The following is a 19,669-nucleotide window of genomic DNA, read 5'->3' on the forward strand; positions in this document are numbered from 1 at the left end:
CAGCACATCCCTGAGAGCCCGTTGCCCTACTCAGTGCTTTTGGCTCACTTTGACTAATCCTGCCTGTTAATTGTTTTCCTCTTCATTTGGTTGCTTTGAGTGGTGTAGTTGTTAATTTGGCTGAGGTATTATTATAGCTTTTGAGGTTTTATTATAGCTTTTATGCTTGAGGAATAATACACTAATTCTGTTTTGTGTTATTGGTAATAGGGCCACAGAAGAATGGTGTGCTGCTCCGCGTGGAGTGAGGACCATCCCACGTGCAATCTGTTCACCTGTGGGTTTGACAGGCAAGCCATAGGCTGGAACATCAACATCCCTGCACTGTTACAAGAAAAATAAGGTGCTGCCACTATATGCCATGGACCTGTGACTGGAGCAGACTTTCTCATACCGATCAGCCGTTTTTGTGAGAGCTGGACCCTGAGAAGGGTGATTTGTATATGTCCTTTTCACATTGTACCCAGCTTGCATGAAATGTACAGAACTGTGGTTTTGTTTTTTATCCATCTTGTCTGTGCTGGCATCCTCTGGTCAGTGGGAACGGAGCCCCTCCCTGTAGCACATGGCATTTGACAGATGTCAGGAGGGCATCAAATTTGTGTGAGTTCAATGTGAACCTGTGTATTACTGTGAGCATAAGTCTGTGGCATTTCTGGAATAATCCTACATATCTACCTTGTCCTGGGGAGACTGCAGAGCTGTGTTTGCCTTGGCTGATGAATGGCAGGATTAGTAAAAAATTTTATGTTTACTTCCTTATGAAGTTGTAGCAAGTGCTGTTGTGTAATTCAGCTTCAGCTCTTATTCTGTTACAGTTCTGTGAAATTAACCTGGATCTTAGAAGTAAAAAAATAGCATCAAATGTTGAGTTTGCAACATTTAGAGAGTTTGTTTTGAAAAGAAAAAGTTTCTGTTGTTTTTTATAGAAAATCATTTCAATATCCTGAGGTCTCATATTAGCAAATTCTAAAATGATTCTAATCACCAATTTCAGATCGTAAGCAAAATTTAAAGCACTTTAGTTTATAGCTATGGTTATAAACAGTTTTTAGAAGTTTCAAATGACTTATCCATTGAATGTGACTTGACCTTTTTAAGAAGGCTCTGCTACCTGAAGACAAAAACCTTATTTATTTTCTACACCTTTGGTTTGCATATTTCTACATGGGTTCACTTCCTTGGTGGTATTTGAGAGCCAACAATGCAAATAAATGAGTACTACCTCAAAAATAAATGTTTGGAAAACTTGGGAGTCTCACTGTGCCTAGCTAACTAAGCACTTTGGCTTTTAGCTGGAATACTGAATTTAGTTTGGAAGGCAAGGAAGACAAACAGCAAATGTATCCTGAAGACAAAAGGCACTTCCATTAGCCAGCAGGGTGGCAGCTATAGCCATAGTTCACAGGTGACAAGATGCTCCGGTCTCTGCTGCCGGAACACCTCTTAGTGCCAACCCTCCCACTGCTGGGCCCATCACTCTTGCCTTCTTAGCAGTTACTGTGTGTGACGTTTGTGAGTTAGTGTTATTGTTGAGTTACAGTTTTGATAAAGAGACATCTCAGTGTACTGCTCCTCATATTTTTAATCCTTGAATATGTCCACTCGGAGACTGGCCCCTTGGAGAGGTACAAGAGGGTAATGTTGGAAATGACCATAGGTGACCCCATTCCTCGTGTCTCCTGTTTTGTAGTGACACGGGCTAGAACACCATTTGGTGCGGTGTGGTGCAGCGCAGTGGGACAGTGTGCAGGCTGCCCTTGGGTGGAGCGCCTAAGGCTCAGGTCCTACAGTAGCTAATCTTTGAGACTTAAACCCTGAATCATTGGTGATTCCGAAATGAGTTACAGAGCCTGGCAGGGAAGAGGGACCAGGAAAATTTAGAGTTGAGGTTGCTAAGGGACAAACAAGAAAAGTTTTATAGTGAGTTTATTTTTAAAACTCAAGAATTGGTTGTATTTTTAAAATGTGCCATTTGCCCTGAGCACACTGAGGACAAAGTCAGCTTGTCACTGTGATCCTGAGCACCAGGTTCCAGCCGTGCTCTCCTGAGTGGTCTTAAGGCAGGATGTCTGTGGCCACACCTTCTCCACGGCACCATACCCCAAAGGCCTGAGCGTGGTGAGTTCTCAATGACGATTTACCTAACCACACTCTTGGGTTCCTCTTGGGTTTTAATTTGAATGTTTGGGTGTCTTAGAATCACTGTTAGGAACATTGAAAGATGTGTATAAATAGCTAAATCAAACTTAAGAACCAGATCTCTGCCAGATTAAAAATTTTGAAGCTTTTAAATACATATTTGTGATTGCCATTTAATTCTGTGCAGACCAGCGCCCTTCATGGTCTTTGCTAAGTGGAGGGGCCAGCCTCACTCTTCCATCTCCTTGAGGGCATAAGGCCCCACGGTGCTGGAGCAGGGTTTCCAGGCACAGGACCCTCTCCTGCTGGCTGCTGCGTGTCCTCTGATGGGATCCCTTCAGCTGTTCTGGTCGTAGTGTTGGTGATTTCAGAAGTCATGAAGGAGACGGGGTGGTAGTGTGTATGTGCACATGTGTGAGTTTGCATGCATGTATGTGTGTGTGTGGCTAAACTTGTCATGTGATCAGCCACAAGTGATTTCATCTGAAATAGTGTTTTGAAATGGGAGTTGTTTTGTCCCATATGCTGACATGTCCAGAATTTCATTTAATAATGGAAAGGGGATGGTGGTTACTGAAAACTGTGTTGGTAGAGAATTTCATACGAGATACACTGTTGGACAGAACATCACTCTTTCGACCACTGCACATCAGTTTCTGTAGAGTCAGAGATTCTGTACATATTTTGCAGCCTGAAGAATCCTATGTAAAATTATTTGTTGCTTAAATGTGTGCAAAACAAGTTTCTTTGGGACAAAGTATGCATTTTGTAAGTGTTGTGTAGAAGCAAGTATTTTTTATTGTATTGAGGTAATTGTTTTTAAGTGTTCTGTGTCTTCATTGCAATATGAAATTCATTAAAAATCCACGTTCCATAATTACTAGTGTAAAAAGTTTTGTTGTTAGGAGTGTCTTTTTTATTATTTTACTTTTTAAAATTATTTTACTTTTTAAAAATATTTTGCTTTCATGCAGTTTTGTTAATAGCTACTGAACATCATAATGAAGTAGAAATTGTACAGATTTCTAATTATAGTTTGCTCAGTTGAAAAATTTTAATTTTAGACTTAAAAGATCAGTTGTGTTATATTTCCTATTTGTCTGTTAGGCTAATATTAAGTGATACATAATCTTCTCCATTCCTGCATTCCCATCCCAAAAATTTCTGAAGGAAGTTAATGATTTGAAATAATACAGACATTTCTCAAAAGTTCCTCAGGGTCTGGTAAGATGCTTGTTGTCACCATAGCAGGTAAGCTTGTTTGAAAGTTTTAAAAATTGCAGTTAAGGAAAGTTGACCCTATTTTCAATGGAGAGTGTAAATCAGGATCTGGGGTGGCTGCCTGTCCTCCTGTCTGTTTTCACACACGTGTGCAAATCACTGTGCCGGTTGCAGGAACCGCAGGAGGTGTTCACACACTATGCGGTATTCCTGCCTGCCAGCCCTCATTGCTCAGGCATTGGAAATGCCCCACTACTTAACTCTCCTTACTCTTAAAAAACGTGATTGTTGTTGAAATTTCGTCATTACACCTTCAGTTACATTGAAAGTTCACATATTAGTATAAAGAATCAAGAAGGCAAGATTTGTATTGCTATGGTGTCATCAAAATGCCACTAAGATGCGTGTCTCCTTTACTCTCCATAGATACTGTTTTCTCAATAAGTTAGAAGTTAAATTATTCCAAAAACTGAGAACACCTCAATTATATATATAACATATATAGTCATATATAGTCCATATTTTGGAGGGAAGAAGCTAAAAGTGAAATCAGATAAAAAGTGTTGCATAATTTAAAAATAATTCCAGTAAAACATTTAAAGCAGCTTCTGGTCAAAAATAGAGTAAGCAGATCTTTGGAGCTCTAAGAGTCTATGTGATTGGCAGGTGATACCCATTTGTGACTTGTGGGCTGGGGTTGAGAGCAACAAGGGAGCAGCATTAGATCGTTTGGGCCAGGCGTCTCTAAGGAGATGAGGTCAGTCTTAAGCTTGAAGGCAAGGATGTCAAGGACTGAAGGGGAAAAGAGGAGCAAGGGAATGCTGCACATAGAGCACGGTGGTGTATAGAGTGAGGGGAGGACACCTGACCAGGTGGGGTGGGCGGCAGGGCCTGAGTCATGCAGCAGCCTGGGCGAAGGCAGGTTTGCTCCACGTGTGTTCGCTGACTTGTGGGGATGCACTGAGGGGTCACTAGGAGTCATGCAGTAGGAGACATCGCTGCAGGGTGTGCTGGTGGCAGTGTGGTGGAGGAAGAGCATGGCCTTGAGCCTGACTTGGAAGGAGACCAGGAAGTTCTTGCTGGAAGGCAGGGCTGTTTATTCCACAAATCAGGTACATAATGGAAAATGCTGTTATTGGGAGCACACAGCTTTGATGTCAGGCATTCCTTAGTTACCAAAGGATGTTTTGAGTACAACCTATAATGTATGAGGACTTTTCCCTAAAGGAAATGGCAATATGTTAGGAAATTTTAACCACTATTTAGAAACATTGGGTTTAAGTTACCTTAGCTAAATGTGTTTACTTCCTGTCTGCCAGGCATTTTGTCACCAACACGACACAAACACTTCCTTTCACACTGGGTGCCATGTCTGCCGCTTGCCCTCATGGGTTTTGAGTGAGTGGTTATTTTATCCTCCATCCAACCCAAAGTGGACATTTCAAGATCCTCCCCTGAAATTTTGGAACCTGAACTGAGAAAGCCAGTCTCCAATAGCTTCATCTGAGTGAAGAGAACGCAGATATGCTAAGAGAAAATAACTAGAAGTGTGTGTGCAGCAAACTGCCTTTCAAGAAGGTGTGAAATGCAGATTACGTGGGATAAACAGTTTTTACCAGTATGCCTTTTCTGATGGAGCTTCATGAGATACTGTAAGGAGAACAAGCCATGAAGGCATTGCTTCAAAGTGGACAAACATCCCAGTGCACAGCCATGTAAAACAGTGTCTGGAGTTAATGGCTTATTTTGTTTTTTGGAGTAAGGAAAAGATTATTGATCATGAAGGCACCAGTCAAGGAGATGGGAGACCTGATAGTGCCTCTCAAATCTATCTTGCTCATTGGACTAGATTGAGAGTTTTTAAGGGTTTAGGGGGAACGCATATGTGGCAGTGCTGGTGGGGAAAATTTTAACTGGTGGACCCTGGAAATCAGCTGTTTATGTTAAGAGCTATTAGCACTGAATTTCCTGGACAACAGAACCTTGGTTTCTTTTTTTTAAAAAAACTTACATACAGATTTTAGAAAGAAAGAAACATCAGTTTGTTCTATTTATGCCTTTATTGGTTGACTCTTGCATGTGCCCTGACAGGGGGTGGAGTCCACAACTTGGCATATCAGGATGATGCTCTAACCAACTGATCTGGCCAGGGTGTGACCCTTGTTTTCTGAAAAGGTTCCGGTTTTCAAGTTTTGGTTATGTCCCCATCCTTTCGGTGTATGTGTTGGGAGAGGGGAGATGGTGCTGAGCTGCAGGTCAGAGTTCTCATTTAGGAGTATTTGGCTGGGGGAGTGAAATAATGATTCATTTAGTCCTTTAAATCTATCATTTATACACACACACACACACACAAATTTCTAGGATAACCATAAAAATAACTTGGAAAGAAAAAAGTGATTAAAAGTAGTTACTGTAAGGAGTTGTGAAATGTAAATAAGAACTGGGGAGGAAGTGATGTTTAATGTATATCAGTTTTTTATTTTTTTAAGGGAGAAGGAGAGGGAGAAAGGAAGAAGAAAGGGTCAGGGGAGAGAGAGTAGAGAAATGGCAGTTTGTTTTTTCAGTTATACATTCATTAGTTGATTCTTGTATGTGCCCCGACTGAGGATCAAACCCACAACTTTGGTGTATCAGGATGATGCTCTAACCAGCTGAGCTACCTGGCCAGGGCTAGTTTTTTAAAATTTTAGACCCATTGAACTACCTGTTTTACATGTATCTGAAAAGTTCCCATTTAGTGCTAGTCACAAAAACATAAGGTACCTGTTGGGGAACAACTGTCAAAGAGAAAACACACTTGAAATTACCCATGGGAATATAGTAACACTCTAACAAAGACATTAGCAAAGACAAAATGAGAGACCATAATATGTAAGAATTAATATGAAAAGTCAATATGGTAAAAATGTCAGCTCTCTCATGTTGGCAAGTAGATTCAGTATGGTTCTAACCCAGACCATCCCAGAGTGTTTGAGGGATTTGAAATCTTGATTCCTAAGTTTATTAGAAAGTGGAAAGGCAAGGGCTAAGAAAATGCCCAAGAAGAGAAAAGAGGAGGAAGAAAAGGAGAAAAATAGCCTTAGGCCTGACCGGCTGTGGTCTGTAAAATGTGATGTTGGCAAGGGGAACAGAAGAGCTGACCAGTGGAACAGAAAGCCAAGTTGATTTTTAGAAATATGTAAACCTGAAATGTGCTTGTTCATGTAATCACAGATGACTGGATGAAAGTGGCCTATTTAAGTGATGGTTCTAGTGCTGCTGATTATCCATGAGAAGAGAAAAAGTGAACTTGGATCCCTACCTCACACCAAAAGAAAATTTCCACATTACATATTAAAGAAAAAACCATAACATTTTTTAAAAAATGAGAATATTTTTAACTTCAAGTTTATTAAACAACTACCCAAAAGTGCATTAACTGTACTAGGAAATATTGACACATTCAAGCATATTAAAGTTAAAAGATTGTAGGACACCTTAGGGTGCAATGGTAACCATAAATTACAGTTGTAACATATGTAATACACAAAAGGTTAATATTCAAGATAGTAAACAAAATGAAATTCTACACGTCTCTAGGAGAATGGGACAGACATGAGTAGGTATGTCACAAAAGAGCTGAATAGCCAATAAATATAGAAATTAAGAAAATGAGCCCTGGCTGGTGTGCCTCAGTGGACTGAGCACTGGCCTGCAAACCAAAGATTGCTGATTGGATTCCCAGTCAGAGCACATGCCTGGGTTGCAGGCCAGGTCCCTAGTAGGGGGGTGTGTGAGAGGCAAGTGCACATAGATGTTTCTCTCCCTCTCTTTCTCCCTCCCTTCCCCTCTCTAAAATAAATAAGTAAATAAAAAATATTAAAAAAAAATTAAGAAAATGAAAATTAAATCCAAAATGAAGTACCATCTTAAAAGCGTTAGATTGTGAGAAGCTCTGTCAAGCATATAAGCTGTTGGAACGTTTATATGTACAGTTGGTTTGGATATAAAATAATACAGCAAATTTGCAAATGCTGTGAGTCTGGATGTGTGTGTGCTTCCTGCTCCAGTGAGTACTAGGGGTAGGGTTAGAAATGGCTTGTTGAAGTGTGGTGTCTGGAGACCTTGCAAGTCTGTTAAAATGAAGGTTTCTAGGTCCAACCCCACAGCTGCTGACCCAGAATCTTTGATAGGTTGAAAGTATCTGCATTGCGGGCAAGCTCCAGCATGTGATCTGCTGTCCAGTTTGAGAGCTGCTGTCCTGAGGAACATTTTACACATGTGCACCTGGGGACACAGGCAAGGTTGTGCTGTCAAAGTGGGACAACCTGAGTACATTGACAGGGACTGGTATGTCTACACAATGGACTTACAAAGCAGTAAAAATGAATGAGACACACGCAGCTATGTGCATGTGTCGATCTTAGGATCACAGTGTTGAATGAAGACATAAGCCCCTGAAACTGCACAGTGTGAAACTGCTTTCCCAAAGCACAGGCAAACCCAACCACACATGTCTGATTATGTTCACGTATTTTGGGACATGGGGATAAAAACCCAAAATTCAGCATGGCATTCTGCAAGCCAGGAGTGGAGTGGGGTTGGGAGGCAGAGGGTGAGCTCAGTAGATTTGGCAACATCAGATTCTTAGTTTGGATGGTGAGTACACAAATTTCTGTTCCAGTGTTCATCCTTCTTAATTGTCATTACTAATATTTCTTTATGCATCTAATGTCATTAAAAGTGATATAACAATTCTAAAGAGAAAGTGTGTTATTCCAAAGATGGATAAAGTGAATGCCGGTAAAATGGGGGGATTTACAGTGATGTTTAACCACCTCTGTTTCAAGCTTATCATCTAAATAATATCTGTGCATGACCCTATTTTATTCATTTCAGACATTAGTTCTTTTTCCACTTACAAACAGTTTTATTAGTCTAAAGCGTCTGATTTTCATTTGGGGTGCACATTCCATAGGAGAAAAAGCAAAGCCAGGATTATGTTGTGAAAAACAGAGTCACTGAGGACTCTGTAAACCAGCAGTGTTACACTTGTCGAAATTGGGTTGTTTTCAAACACGTTTTGGAAATCCCAGCTTGAAAGTGGGAAATGTAATGAGGACTACCTCATTTACCAGGTGCGATCATAAAACAGTAAAAGTAGTTTTCTTACATTGCTCGTAAACAGGGCCTGAAGATAATTTCAAATCCAGCAGACAGTCCAAAAATTGTGTTAAGTGGTGGCCACATATTGGAATAAGAATTTTTATTCTCACAGTCTGTTTGGGGGGAAAAACAGCATTTTAAAGTATAAGTTAAATTTATACTTGGGTAAGCCTTGGCAGTTTATGATTCTGAGGAATGTGTTCCCCTCATCTGAGTCATTGAATTTACTGACATTAGGTTGAACATATTTTTCCCTTGTTACTATTTTAATATCTGTAGGATTTGTAGTAATATTCCTGATGCTCCCTCCAAACCAATGTCATCATATTGGTAACATTTTACTGTACTTATTCACTATCCTTTTTACCATCATTAGATGGTAAGTTGTGGCCTAAGTTGTGGCAGTCCTCCGGAGAGTCTGAGTGAGCGGCTGATGAGGGCTGTTTCTCGGGCACAGCGTCCTGCACTGGCAGCACCCCCCAGCATGTGCCTCCCACTTCACACTCATGTGCAGAACTGCTTGCATCGTCCCTCCCCTGCCCTCCTCACCTCCCGCTCCCACCCCGAGACCTCACCGCCCACGCCCCTTGTAGTGGTGCACAGCTCGGCAGTGTCTCCCTGAGGCTCCTTCCCCTCCATCCTAGTCTGAAGAATGCAATACAGGTGGTTCCCTGCTTACTGTGTCGGGTGCTGTTCTAGATCTTCGGTAAACTTCTGTAAATCTTAAACTATTTTTAGTGTATGAAAACAGCAACCCACATTTTCAGGTCCTAAAGTCAGTAACATTTCCCAAATCAATTTAACTGTAAATGTGGAAGCGCTGAATTCCTGTGATGTGGCTGAGCCCCATTTCTGTCTGATTTCAGAAAGTGGACGTCATCATCCCCTCCTGGCCTCCGAGAAGCCATGGTGACGGCTGTCTCGAGAGAGCCGAAGCACAGTGAGAGGGTTACTATGGCAGTTATTGGTGTTTTCAGATGTTAGAGGTGGAAGTTTCCCTACTCAGCAGTGTCTGGTTTTAATCTGTACATTAGTCCCTCTGCAAACTGCTGCCTGGCCTGGAAGTTCATCTATTGTTTGAGCAAGTGGTTCTGTGGTCTCTTTGTGGAAGGGGGAGAGAGAAGGGAAGATGAGTCTCTCCCACAATCTCTGCCACTTCAAAACTGCTGATCCTGATTGATAGGAAGGGCATTCAGCTGGCCTGCACAGTGGACAGGCTGGGTGCAGAGCTGCTGGCAGAGTCTGACAAGGCCTCCTCAGAGCTTGTCATCTTTGTCTTTAAACTCCTTTTGGTGCTTCTCCCCTTCTGATTCACCTTTGGGTACCAGTGCCCTCCCCCATCACATGTATGTGCACACACATGCACACACATACACGATGGAGGCATATACATGTGTGCAGGCATGTACAAAAGGCAGGGAAAACATGTACAGGCATCTATATGTACATGGATGGAGGCACATACACATGGGATATGCACATGTGATGGAAGCACATACACAAGTAGGGATGCACACATGATGGAGGTGGTGCATACACATGGAGGCAGGTGCATAACACATGATGGAGGCACACACACAAGGACGCATGCACACGGGCATACACAGCTCAGGCACACACATAATGGAGGTATGCACATATATATATACACATGTGGAAGCACATGAGTGCACAGGCATGCAGTGGAGGCACATGCACACACATGATGGAAATATACACAGGTGTGAACATGTGATAGAGGCATACATATGCAGGCACACACATGAATGGGGTTCGCTTGCACAACAGGCACACATGACAGAAGCACCCACATGCACAAACATGTGGTGGAAGCATACATACATGATGGAGACACACATATATTAACATGTGACAGAGGCCTCCCTGGCTTTCTTTGCTACAGTTTCCTTTCCTTTTATTTTGTTCCTTTCTCCCAGGTTTATTCAGGTGTGCCTGAAAAGTAAAAATGGTACATGTTTAAGGCATACAACTTGGTGATCTGACATTTGAACACTGGAAGCAATCATCACACTCAGGCTAGTGAACTCCTCCATCCCCTCATGTAATTACCTCTCATTTTTGTGATGAGAACACTTAGATCAAACTCCTTACTTGAGGTTAGCTGGTCACCGCCCACAGCATCATCTTCAGCATTAATTCCACTTTGCTGTGGAACATCACGTATTCATAGGACCTGGGATTAAGATGTGGACATTTTTGGGAGGGGCATTATTCTACCTATCTTGGCTGGTGTGCCTTTTAGGTTACTCCTTAAATAACTGCCTTCCCATGAACTAAATTAATTATATAATGCTCTATAACATCCATATACTTCTAAGCTCTTCAGTATGTTCATAGCATGTAATCATCTGCCAGGCTTCACAATAAGCTTCTTGTTTTATGTTCTTTAATCTCTTACCATTCTATGAAAATTATATTTACTAGCCTGTGTTATCTCTTTTCCCCTCCAAATCAGACTAAAGTTTTTTTTTAACAGGAGTGGATCATTCTCTGAGTCTCAATTTCCCTATCCTTAAGTGAGTTTTTTGGACATTCTGTTTTTATTATGATCATCAGAATCACAAAATGTGGTCTTTGTTCTGAGGAAATATGCAATATAAACGGGGGTAAGCTATCTCTGCAAATGTTGAAATTTTTTGAAGGATTGCTTGTAGTATGTTATTTGACTTTTTACTGACACCATCAGTTTTCAAGTTCAAGTGATAAAGAATTCACCCAAAAATATTAGTCTAAATGCAGGACCCACACTTTCTAGGAAATGTCGTAGCATGTAATTGCAGCAGTGGGGGTGGACTAGGTGGTGAGGGGGACTCTGGAGTGTGAGTGGTGGTGGCTCTCTTTCATTGTGTGTTCAGGCATTTGCTGCAATATTCAGTAATTTGGGGAGGATGAACAAACTGGTTTGATTACTTAGAAGTTTCATAGTTTACTAATTCTTCCTGATGCATTTTTTAAAAAAAGATTTTATTTATTTATCTTTAGAAAGAGGGGAAAGTGGGTAGAAAGAAGGAGAGAAGCATCAATGTGTGATTGCATCTTGTGTACCCCCTACTGGGGACCTAGCCCACAACCCAAGCATGTGCCCTGACTGGGAATTGAACCACTGGTGCTCAATCCACTGAGCTACACCAGCCAGGGCCTAATTCCTCCTGAGGCATGCTCATCTCCACACTGTGTGATAACTGAGTACCAGAGAAGCTGTGAGTGGGGGCCCACAGTGGAGAAACAAATGGCCCTTCACTTATAGCTTAAAATACTGCAAATAAAATGTCTTCTGGACCCTTGAAGCACCCATTTATCTAGTTTTGTGTTGAGATGAATGCCATCTCTCATTGTACTTCTTCTGTTTCACTCTCCCAGGCTGAATGCCTTCTTATCTCTGGGAAACGGTCTCTGCTCCAGTGGCACATTCACCTGCCGATTGATGGGTCCTCCCACACTGGGAAGCTGGGCCTTGCCTTGCATTCTCTCTTCACCGGGCTCCTCCCTGTCCCTGTGGACCACTCATGTCTCCTGACTGAGGACAGGGGCTCTGGCTCACTGGGCGTGTGCACTGGTTTCTTGTGTCTGGGTTCATGTGTCGGGTCCCTGGCTTGTTGGTGTGTAATTGGCCTGTCAGGGCAGAAGGGGCAAAGTGGTGGCTACCCATGTGCTGAGCCTTCTGTTATGTGTCTATATGTGTATTGACGTGAACAGTACTGGTTCTTAAGCAAACACCCTAAGATTATATTTTCACTAATTTTTTTTCTGTCTTTCACTTTTGTCATAAGGATAGAAGCCCAGATGGATCCCAGAGGAAAGCTGGTGATGGAAGCTGTGTTTCACAGTGCTGCCCACTCAGGGGTGGTCTTGAGAGGAAGGAACCAGGCAGTGGGTCGTCTTGATGTTTAAGGCCTGAGAGTGCAAAGAAAATGTGTGTGTTAGAGAGAGACAGAGAGGCAGGTGGAGTGGGGGAAGTGACAGAGAGAGCCAGAGCCAGAGAGGGAGACAGAAGGAAGGAGGGTGCAGGTGATAGGGGACCTGAGTATAACTGGTGGGGCAGAAGGTGGGTGCTGGGCTCTGGGAAATGCAATGGCTTCTACAGGCACAAAGACAGGAACGAAGAGATGAGATGCTGGAGAGACAGGACAAATGTTTATATGGCACTTGTTCGTTGACTTCTTTTTAATCTCACACAGCTCCCAGCACATTGTTTGGAGATTTTTTGTTTGTTTAGCATTTAGCAGGTGCACAATATTTTTTAATTGAGAGGTTGTGTTGCTATACATGAGAAAAGGTTATTTAAATTTGGGGACCATACCACAGGTGCATCCACCTGCACTGGCACCATTGGCTGGTACCTCGGTCAGGGATGTGCCTGGCCATCAGGAGGCACCACAGCTTCCTCTGAGATCCTGCCCACTTCAGTTCTCCCCACTCTACTTCAGACACCCGGCTGTGTTAACCTGGGCACAGGTCCTTAGCCAATGCTTTACACTCTTGGTGCAGCATTTGCTTCTGGGAGGACCCAAGCTAGACAGACAGTGGGATCGACCTGGCACCCACTTCAGTCTGTCATTGGTAGGGGCTGCTCTCCAGAGATGGCCCCAAAAGCCTCAGGGAGCACTGGGGTCCTTTGGACCTGCTTTTCAGTGTCAGAGGTCATCTTTCCAGAGGGCCATTCTGTCTGGGCCTCCTGCTTCCAAACAATCATACCTATTTTGATAGCTGATGAGTGACAAGGCCTTCCTGCCATGAACCACACCTTCCCAGAATCTGATGTCCCGAACCAGGGATGTTATGGAAGCTCAGCCAGCATGCTGTTGGCACTGTCCAAAAGAAAATCAATTTGTTATTTTAGTCAGTTGGCTTGTTACAAATAAAAAAAAAGGAGATAAGATAAAGCATCTGGTGTCTCTGAGGTAGAATAGGGATTCGGAGAGTGAGCACGAGTCTGTGGCAGAGAAAACAAAGATTTGCATCTCATGTCTATAAAATGTCTCCTCAGCTTGGGGAACATTGGCATCACCTGTGAGTTCTCACATTAGGAGATGCTGGGGTCTTCCTTCAGTGGGACTATTTCAGAGATGGTTAGACTCATAGTCAAGGGCCTTGTGTGGAAGCCCAGCTCTGTTCCCACAGTGAGCTCTCAGGCAAGGGAAGGGTGGGGGCCTTGCTTTGCATTGTCCCCCAGGGAGCTGGGGTTGTGCTGGGAGCAGGAGAGTTTCTCAGGGCAGGTCATACGGGAGGGTGAGACAGACAACAGTGCAGACAGATTCCTCTCTTAGGACTCGGGTTCATGCTGCTGCTGCTGGGACCCGAGCGAGCACAAACCAAGGCCACTCTGGGACAGCCATGTTAAAACCTAACTTGGTTACACAGGATTGTGCTGATGGACATGGAGTTTCATAAACGGAGAAGTCTGGGTCACTGTTGACTCTGCTTTGCCAAGGTGACTAGTCTACTAGGGCACTATGTCCCTTATATATGTTACATATAAATGTGTATGGGTAATGTGGACCACACCAAAATAGGCACACCATTCATCGGTCCCCATGTGGCCCTGTGGATTCTCAGGAGAGGGTGCTGCAGTGCCTATGAAATGTGTGGAGTGTGCTCTCTGGGGACTGTTACCTCTGTGTCATGTTGGTACACAGGGACAACCATAATTCACCCTGAAATATCTTCTTGTTGCTGGCCAGAGGCCCCAAATATCATCTGTTATTTTGACTTCCAGATCTTAGTTCCCTAGGAATGGTGAAACTTTGGTCATAATATCTTTGGGGTTCAAGACAGTTTCTCAGAGCCTGTGTAGAGAGCACAGAGTCAGGGAGTGAAGGAGAATCATGCCTGAGAAATCCTCTGTCTGCGTGGAGAGCAGCTGACAGACATTCAATGGAACTGAGTTGCTCGGACTTAGGACCTTCAGTGAGCCTCATTTATTAATGAGGACAGAATACCTTTCCCTAAAGTTGTAAGGGTGAAAAAGGATAATGAAAAGTGGGTAGCAGGTGCTCAGTACATAGGCCAGTACCTGAGATATTGTGATTTAAATAACAAATACATATCCTTGCCAGTAACCCAGCCCCTTTCTCCCAAGTGCTTGCATCCCTGCAGGCCCCCAGGGCATCTGTTGATGGGTCGGCCTCCCTCATCATTACAGCTCACTGGGGGAAATTGATGGAGCCCCAGTGTGGCCAGGCTTAAGCCCAGCATTTTAAATATGGTCCCAGTGACACCTCACAAAGCCGAGGGCAGGTTCTATTCTATGAAGGAGGAGGCATGGCATAGAAAGGCTGAGGATGCACTGCAACCACAGAGCGTGTGTAGGTGCCTGCATTCCTCACTACATAAATCGCCTCCCTGAAATGTACCTTCTCTCTTCCTCTCTCTAATTTTGGTTCATGTTGTCTTTGACTGTCAGCTGGGTAATAGGAAGACAAGCGTAACCTAATGTAACGCCTACTGGTAGCTAGTGTTTGCAGAGCTCATGCTATTTATAATGCATGTTCACACACGGCCAGCTGTTTACTCGATACTTCTGTTAACCCCGTTTGAAAGATGAGGAAATGGTTAATGGCTTTGGTCACACACAAAGTGGCAGAATTAGGATGTGAATGCAGGATTCAGGGTGGCTGGTGTTTTACGCTGTTCTTACTGAAGGTGCCTGATGACAGGAGGTGCCTGGTCACTTGGCATGTGTGTCTGGTGTGGACACTCATGGCTTACACACTGAGACATCAAGACACTAAACCCTCACTCTGCACTCAGGAGATGGGCACCTCCGCTTTATCATCATCGTCATTACATAACATGTCGACAAACTTAGTGGGACGTAGTAACTTTACAAAAGGTCAGAGTCTGTGAGTGGCAGAGTGAGGATTTGATTCCAAGCCCCTTTCCTTCTTGTGGCCACGCAGAGCTCTGTGGTGTGTCCAAGCAGTGTTGGGCATCCTGGGGGATGCACAGAGACAGCAAAAGCAAAGATAAACAATGGAGACTGCAGCAAACAAAAAACCTTCTACAGGGCAAAGGAAACCATTAACAAAATGAAATGGCAACCTACTGAGTGGGAGAAAATATTTGTAAATCATATATCTAATAAGGGGCTAATATCCAAAGTACATAAAGAACTCATACAACTCAATAGCAAAACAACAATCCAGTTAAAAATGGGCTGATGACCTGAACAGACATTCCTTTACGGGGGACATACAGATGGCCAAGAGACATATGAAAAGATGCTCAACATCACTAATTATCAGAGAAATGCAAGTCAAAACCATAATGAGATATCACCTTACACCTGTTAGAATGACTATTATAAAAAATATAAGAAATAACAAGTGTTGCTGAGGATGTGGAGAAAAACAAACCCGTCTGTACTGTTGGAACTGCACATTGGTGCAGCCACCATGGGAAACAATGTGGAGTTTCCTCAAAAAATTAAAAATGGAACTGTTTTATGACCCAGTGATTCCACTTCTGGGTATTTAACTGAGTTAAAAAAAACGCTAACTAGCAAAGATATATGCACCCCTATGTTCACTGCAGCATCATTAGTAATAGCTAAGACATGGAAGAAACTTAACTTCCACTGACAGATGAATGGATAAGAAGATATGGTATGTATATACAATGGAATACTTCTCAGCTATAAAAAACAATGAAATCTTACCATTTGCAAAACCATGCATGGACCTGGAGGGTATTAGGCTAAGTGAAATAAGTCAGAAAAAGACAGATACCAAATGATCTCACTTATATGTGGATTTAAAACAGTAGCAACAAAATAAAACCAAGCTCATAGATATAGAGAACAAATTGGTTGCCAGAAGTTGGGGGTGGAAAGGAATGGGTGAAGGGGTAAAAATTTTTAAAGAAAATTTGAATATATGGAAAGGCACACTGTGTTTTTGGCAAGGAAGACAACATCAAAAAGCCATCAGTCCTAGTTTGTCCACAAATTTAACATAAACCCAATTGAAAAAAGCAATAGGATTATAGACAAGTTAACCCAAAAATGAGCAATGTGTAAAACACACCAGATAAATTCTGAGGATTACTAGAAATTAAAAACCTTTTATATCTTTGGTAATTAGAACTGCATATTACTAGAGAATGAACACGATTGAAAAAATTGGGAGTAAAGTCAACAGACTAAAGAATGTGGAGGAATTGGATATTTAAAAATAAGGTTGATATTTTAAAAAAAGATTCTTTAGTTGTGGGCATCCTCACATCTCGTGAGATGAAGGTCTTGGCTATTCTGTGAGTTTTAGGTCTCATATCGTGGCTTTTAAAGCAGAGGCAAGCACTGCACCAGCCATCTGGGACACTGCACTTCATCTGATCTGTCCTCCCAGTGATGGCTCTCATTGCCTTTCCTTCTTTTTATATGGAGAACCACTCACATCAGAACCTGTTCTTCAGGCCTGGAGTGGAAGACTCACCCCTGGTTTCCACTGGAGTGGGAGCTACCCAGGCACAGTCTGGCCTCATCTTTGTACCCACAGCACTGGGCACAGAGTCTTGTTGGAGGTACTTGCCTCAGAAACATTCAGTAAAACTTCTTCCAAGTTTCATCCCATGCCCATGTTTTGGCTTTATGACATTGCATTGAGTGAGGAATTTTTTCCTTTTTTATTGGTGTTCAAATACAGTTGTCTCCACTTTCGCTCCTCCCCACCCTAGTCACTCCCACCCTCAATCCTACCCTGCTTTGGCTTTGTCCATGGGTCCTTTATACATGTTGTTTGACAACCTTCCCAGCCTTTCCCCCATTATCTCCTCCCACCTCCCCTCTGTTTGCTGTCAGTTTGTTCTTTATTTCAATGTCTCTGGCTATATTTTGCTTGTTTGTTTGTTTTGTTGATTAGGTTCCACATATAGGTGAGATCATATGGTATTTGTCTTTCACTGCTTGGCTTATTTCACTTAGCATAATGCTCTCCAGATGAATCCATGCTGTCTCAAAGGGTAGGAGCTCCTTCTTTCTTTCTGCTGCATAGAATTCCATTGTGTAAATGTACCATAGTTTTTTGATCCACTCATTTACTGATGGGCACTTAGGTTGCTTTCAGCACTCGACTATCATAAAGTTCATTGTGCTGCTATGAACATTGGGGTGCACAGGTTCTTTTGAGTTGGTGTTTCAGGATTCCTAGAGTATAATCCCAGCAGTGGAATTGCTAGGTCAAAAGGTAGTCCCACTTTTGGTTTTCTGCATGAGGAATTTTAAAAGAACATTTGAACTGTGAAAAATCCCACTTTTGTTGGCCTAGTGAAGAAAATCCTCTTCCTGGGAGGGGCATCTGGTGATTAATTTCCACCTTCAGGAAGTGCTGTTCTGCTTGTCCACACCTCATGCATGATTGTTCAAAGCTGCATTGTTCCTAGTTGTCACAGAGTAAAAACAACCTGCATGTCCATCGCTGACAAATGGATAACATACTGTGTTGTAGTTGCACAATGGGACATGATGAGAAATAGAGGGATAGCACTGACACACGCTTTGACAGGGTGGGCCTTAGAAATGTTCTGCTGTGTGAATGTAGCCAGACACAAAGGCCACGTGTCATAGGATTCCACATGAAAAGGCTGGAACAGGCAGATCTGTAGAGATGGAAGCTGGATTTATGGTTCCAGGATTTGGGAGAGCTGGCAATAGGGAGTGACTGTCAATGGTACAGCATTTCTATTTGGGTGGTAAAATGTTCTGTATTTAGATAGTGGTCACACAACTTTGTGCCTTGCCTTCCTGGTGCCAGGATTTGAGGCGTGGTGCTTGCTAATTTCCTGTGTTTGGGGGATTTAAGTTAAGGGCAAGTTACAGACCTAGAATTGGGAAAAAGAAGGAGCAGAGTGGCTACTTTGCCTAGTTTGACTGAAATTTCTCAAAGGGAGGGATTGTGTTTTCTATAAAACATGTACTGAATTCCTTCTATGTGCTGTTGCCTTTCTTGTCTCTTTTATCCCCAGAAATGCCCAGAAAGGCATTCACTGTGTATTCTTGGTACTTACGCTGCCTTTAACTGCCTTGAATCATGAGAAGTTCTGTATTTATGTTGAAGCCACAGATCAGGCAGCCTTGACTGTTTAACGTTAGAGTTTCCAGGCTGATAGGAACTGCATTTATTTTATTGTTCTCCCAGCACAGCGCTCTAATCTAGTACTCAATAAAAAGTCTTTGATGACAGTGGAGAGGATAGTTTTGCTTGTGTTACAAGAGGAAAGTGCCCCAACTCCACCGGCTGAAGAGCATTGGATTCTGCAGCTGCTTGAACTGGCTTGGCACACTCAGCAAATACAGAACAACTGCTGAGGGTGGGTTATGTTCTGGCAGCATTTTTGGGTTTAATTTTATTATAACTTGAGCCTTTATTAACTCCTGCTCCCATCCTCCGACTCCTTCAAGTTTTCTGGTGTCTTTAGTCCTTTAGCAATGCTCCTAAATTTGAGTCCTTGGACGGTGTCTTTCTACAACTAAGTGAATCATATAAACCCAGACACATGCAGGGTTTTCCTTCTACCACCTGATAATGGAGGTTAATCAGCAGGCTGCCTGGGTGACATATTTTCTGTTTCACTAGTCCCTTAAACCATCATCAACAACAGTGGTGACAGCAGCAGTTTCATGCTTTATGTCCAGTCATGTGCTGCCTAACAGCATTTTGGTCAATGATGGACCACAAATGTGACAGTGGTCCCATATGATATAATGGAGCTATGATATCACAATCCTATCGCCTAGTGGTGCTGTAGCCATCATAATGTCATAGTACACTGCTTTGTTTATGTTTGTGGTGATGCTGATGTAAATAAATTTACTGTGCTGCCAGCTGTATAAAAATTTAGTACATAATATAAGAGAATGTAAAACATAATCTTTGTACAATATTGTACTAACCAGAATTAAGTGTACTAACTACCAAGTCTGTTAGAATAAAAACAGGAACCAGATTTTTTGCTAAAAACCTTGGTTTTAGCCTCTACTTTAGTATATTGCAGTGACCAGTGGTTCCAGTTCTTGTCCAGATAGGAGATGAATGACCACAGGAATTCTGTTGACGCTGACTGATTCAACGCTGACGCCAAGATCTTTGTCAGGACCAACAAGAACACCGCCTACACATCCCAACTTCTCTTTCCTCTCCTTATA

At 42.6% G+C, this 19,669-nt stretch overlaps 1 protein-coding gene across 3 annotated transcripts in view; it reads left to right on the top strand.

The window, feature by feature from the left end:
- Window positions 1-3,019, top strand: part of WDR37 (WD repeat domain 37) — a 67,209-nt gene extending 64,190 nt beyond the window's left edge. For all 3 annotated transcript variants that reach the window (XM_045820219.1, XM_045820220.1, XM_045820218.1), the window contains exon 14: window positions 211-3,019. In XM_045820219.1, coding sequence (XP_045676175.1) covers window positions 211-342 — 132 coding nt within the window. In that variant the 3' untranslated portion in view covers window positions 343-3,019. The remainder of the gene's footprint in view (window positions 1-210) is intronic.
- Window positions 3,020-19,669: the final 16,650 nt, after the last annotated feature.

Source organism: Phyllostomus hastatus, unplaced genomic scaffold (genome assembly GCF_019186645.2).
Source record: "Phyllostomus hastatus isolate PE091 unplaced genomic scaffold, TTU_PhHast_1.1 phas_scaffold_39, whole genome shotgun sequence".
NCBI lineage: Eukaryota > Metazoa > Chordata > Mammalia > Chiroptera > Phyllostomidae > Phyllostomus > Phyllostomus hastatus.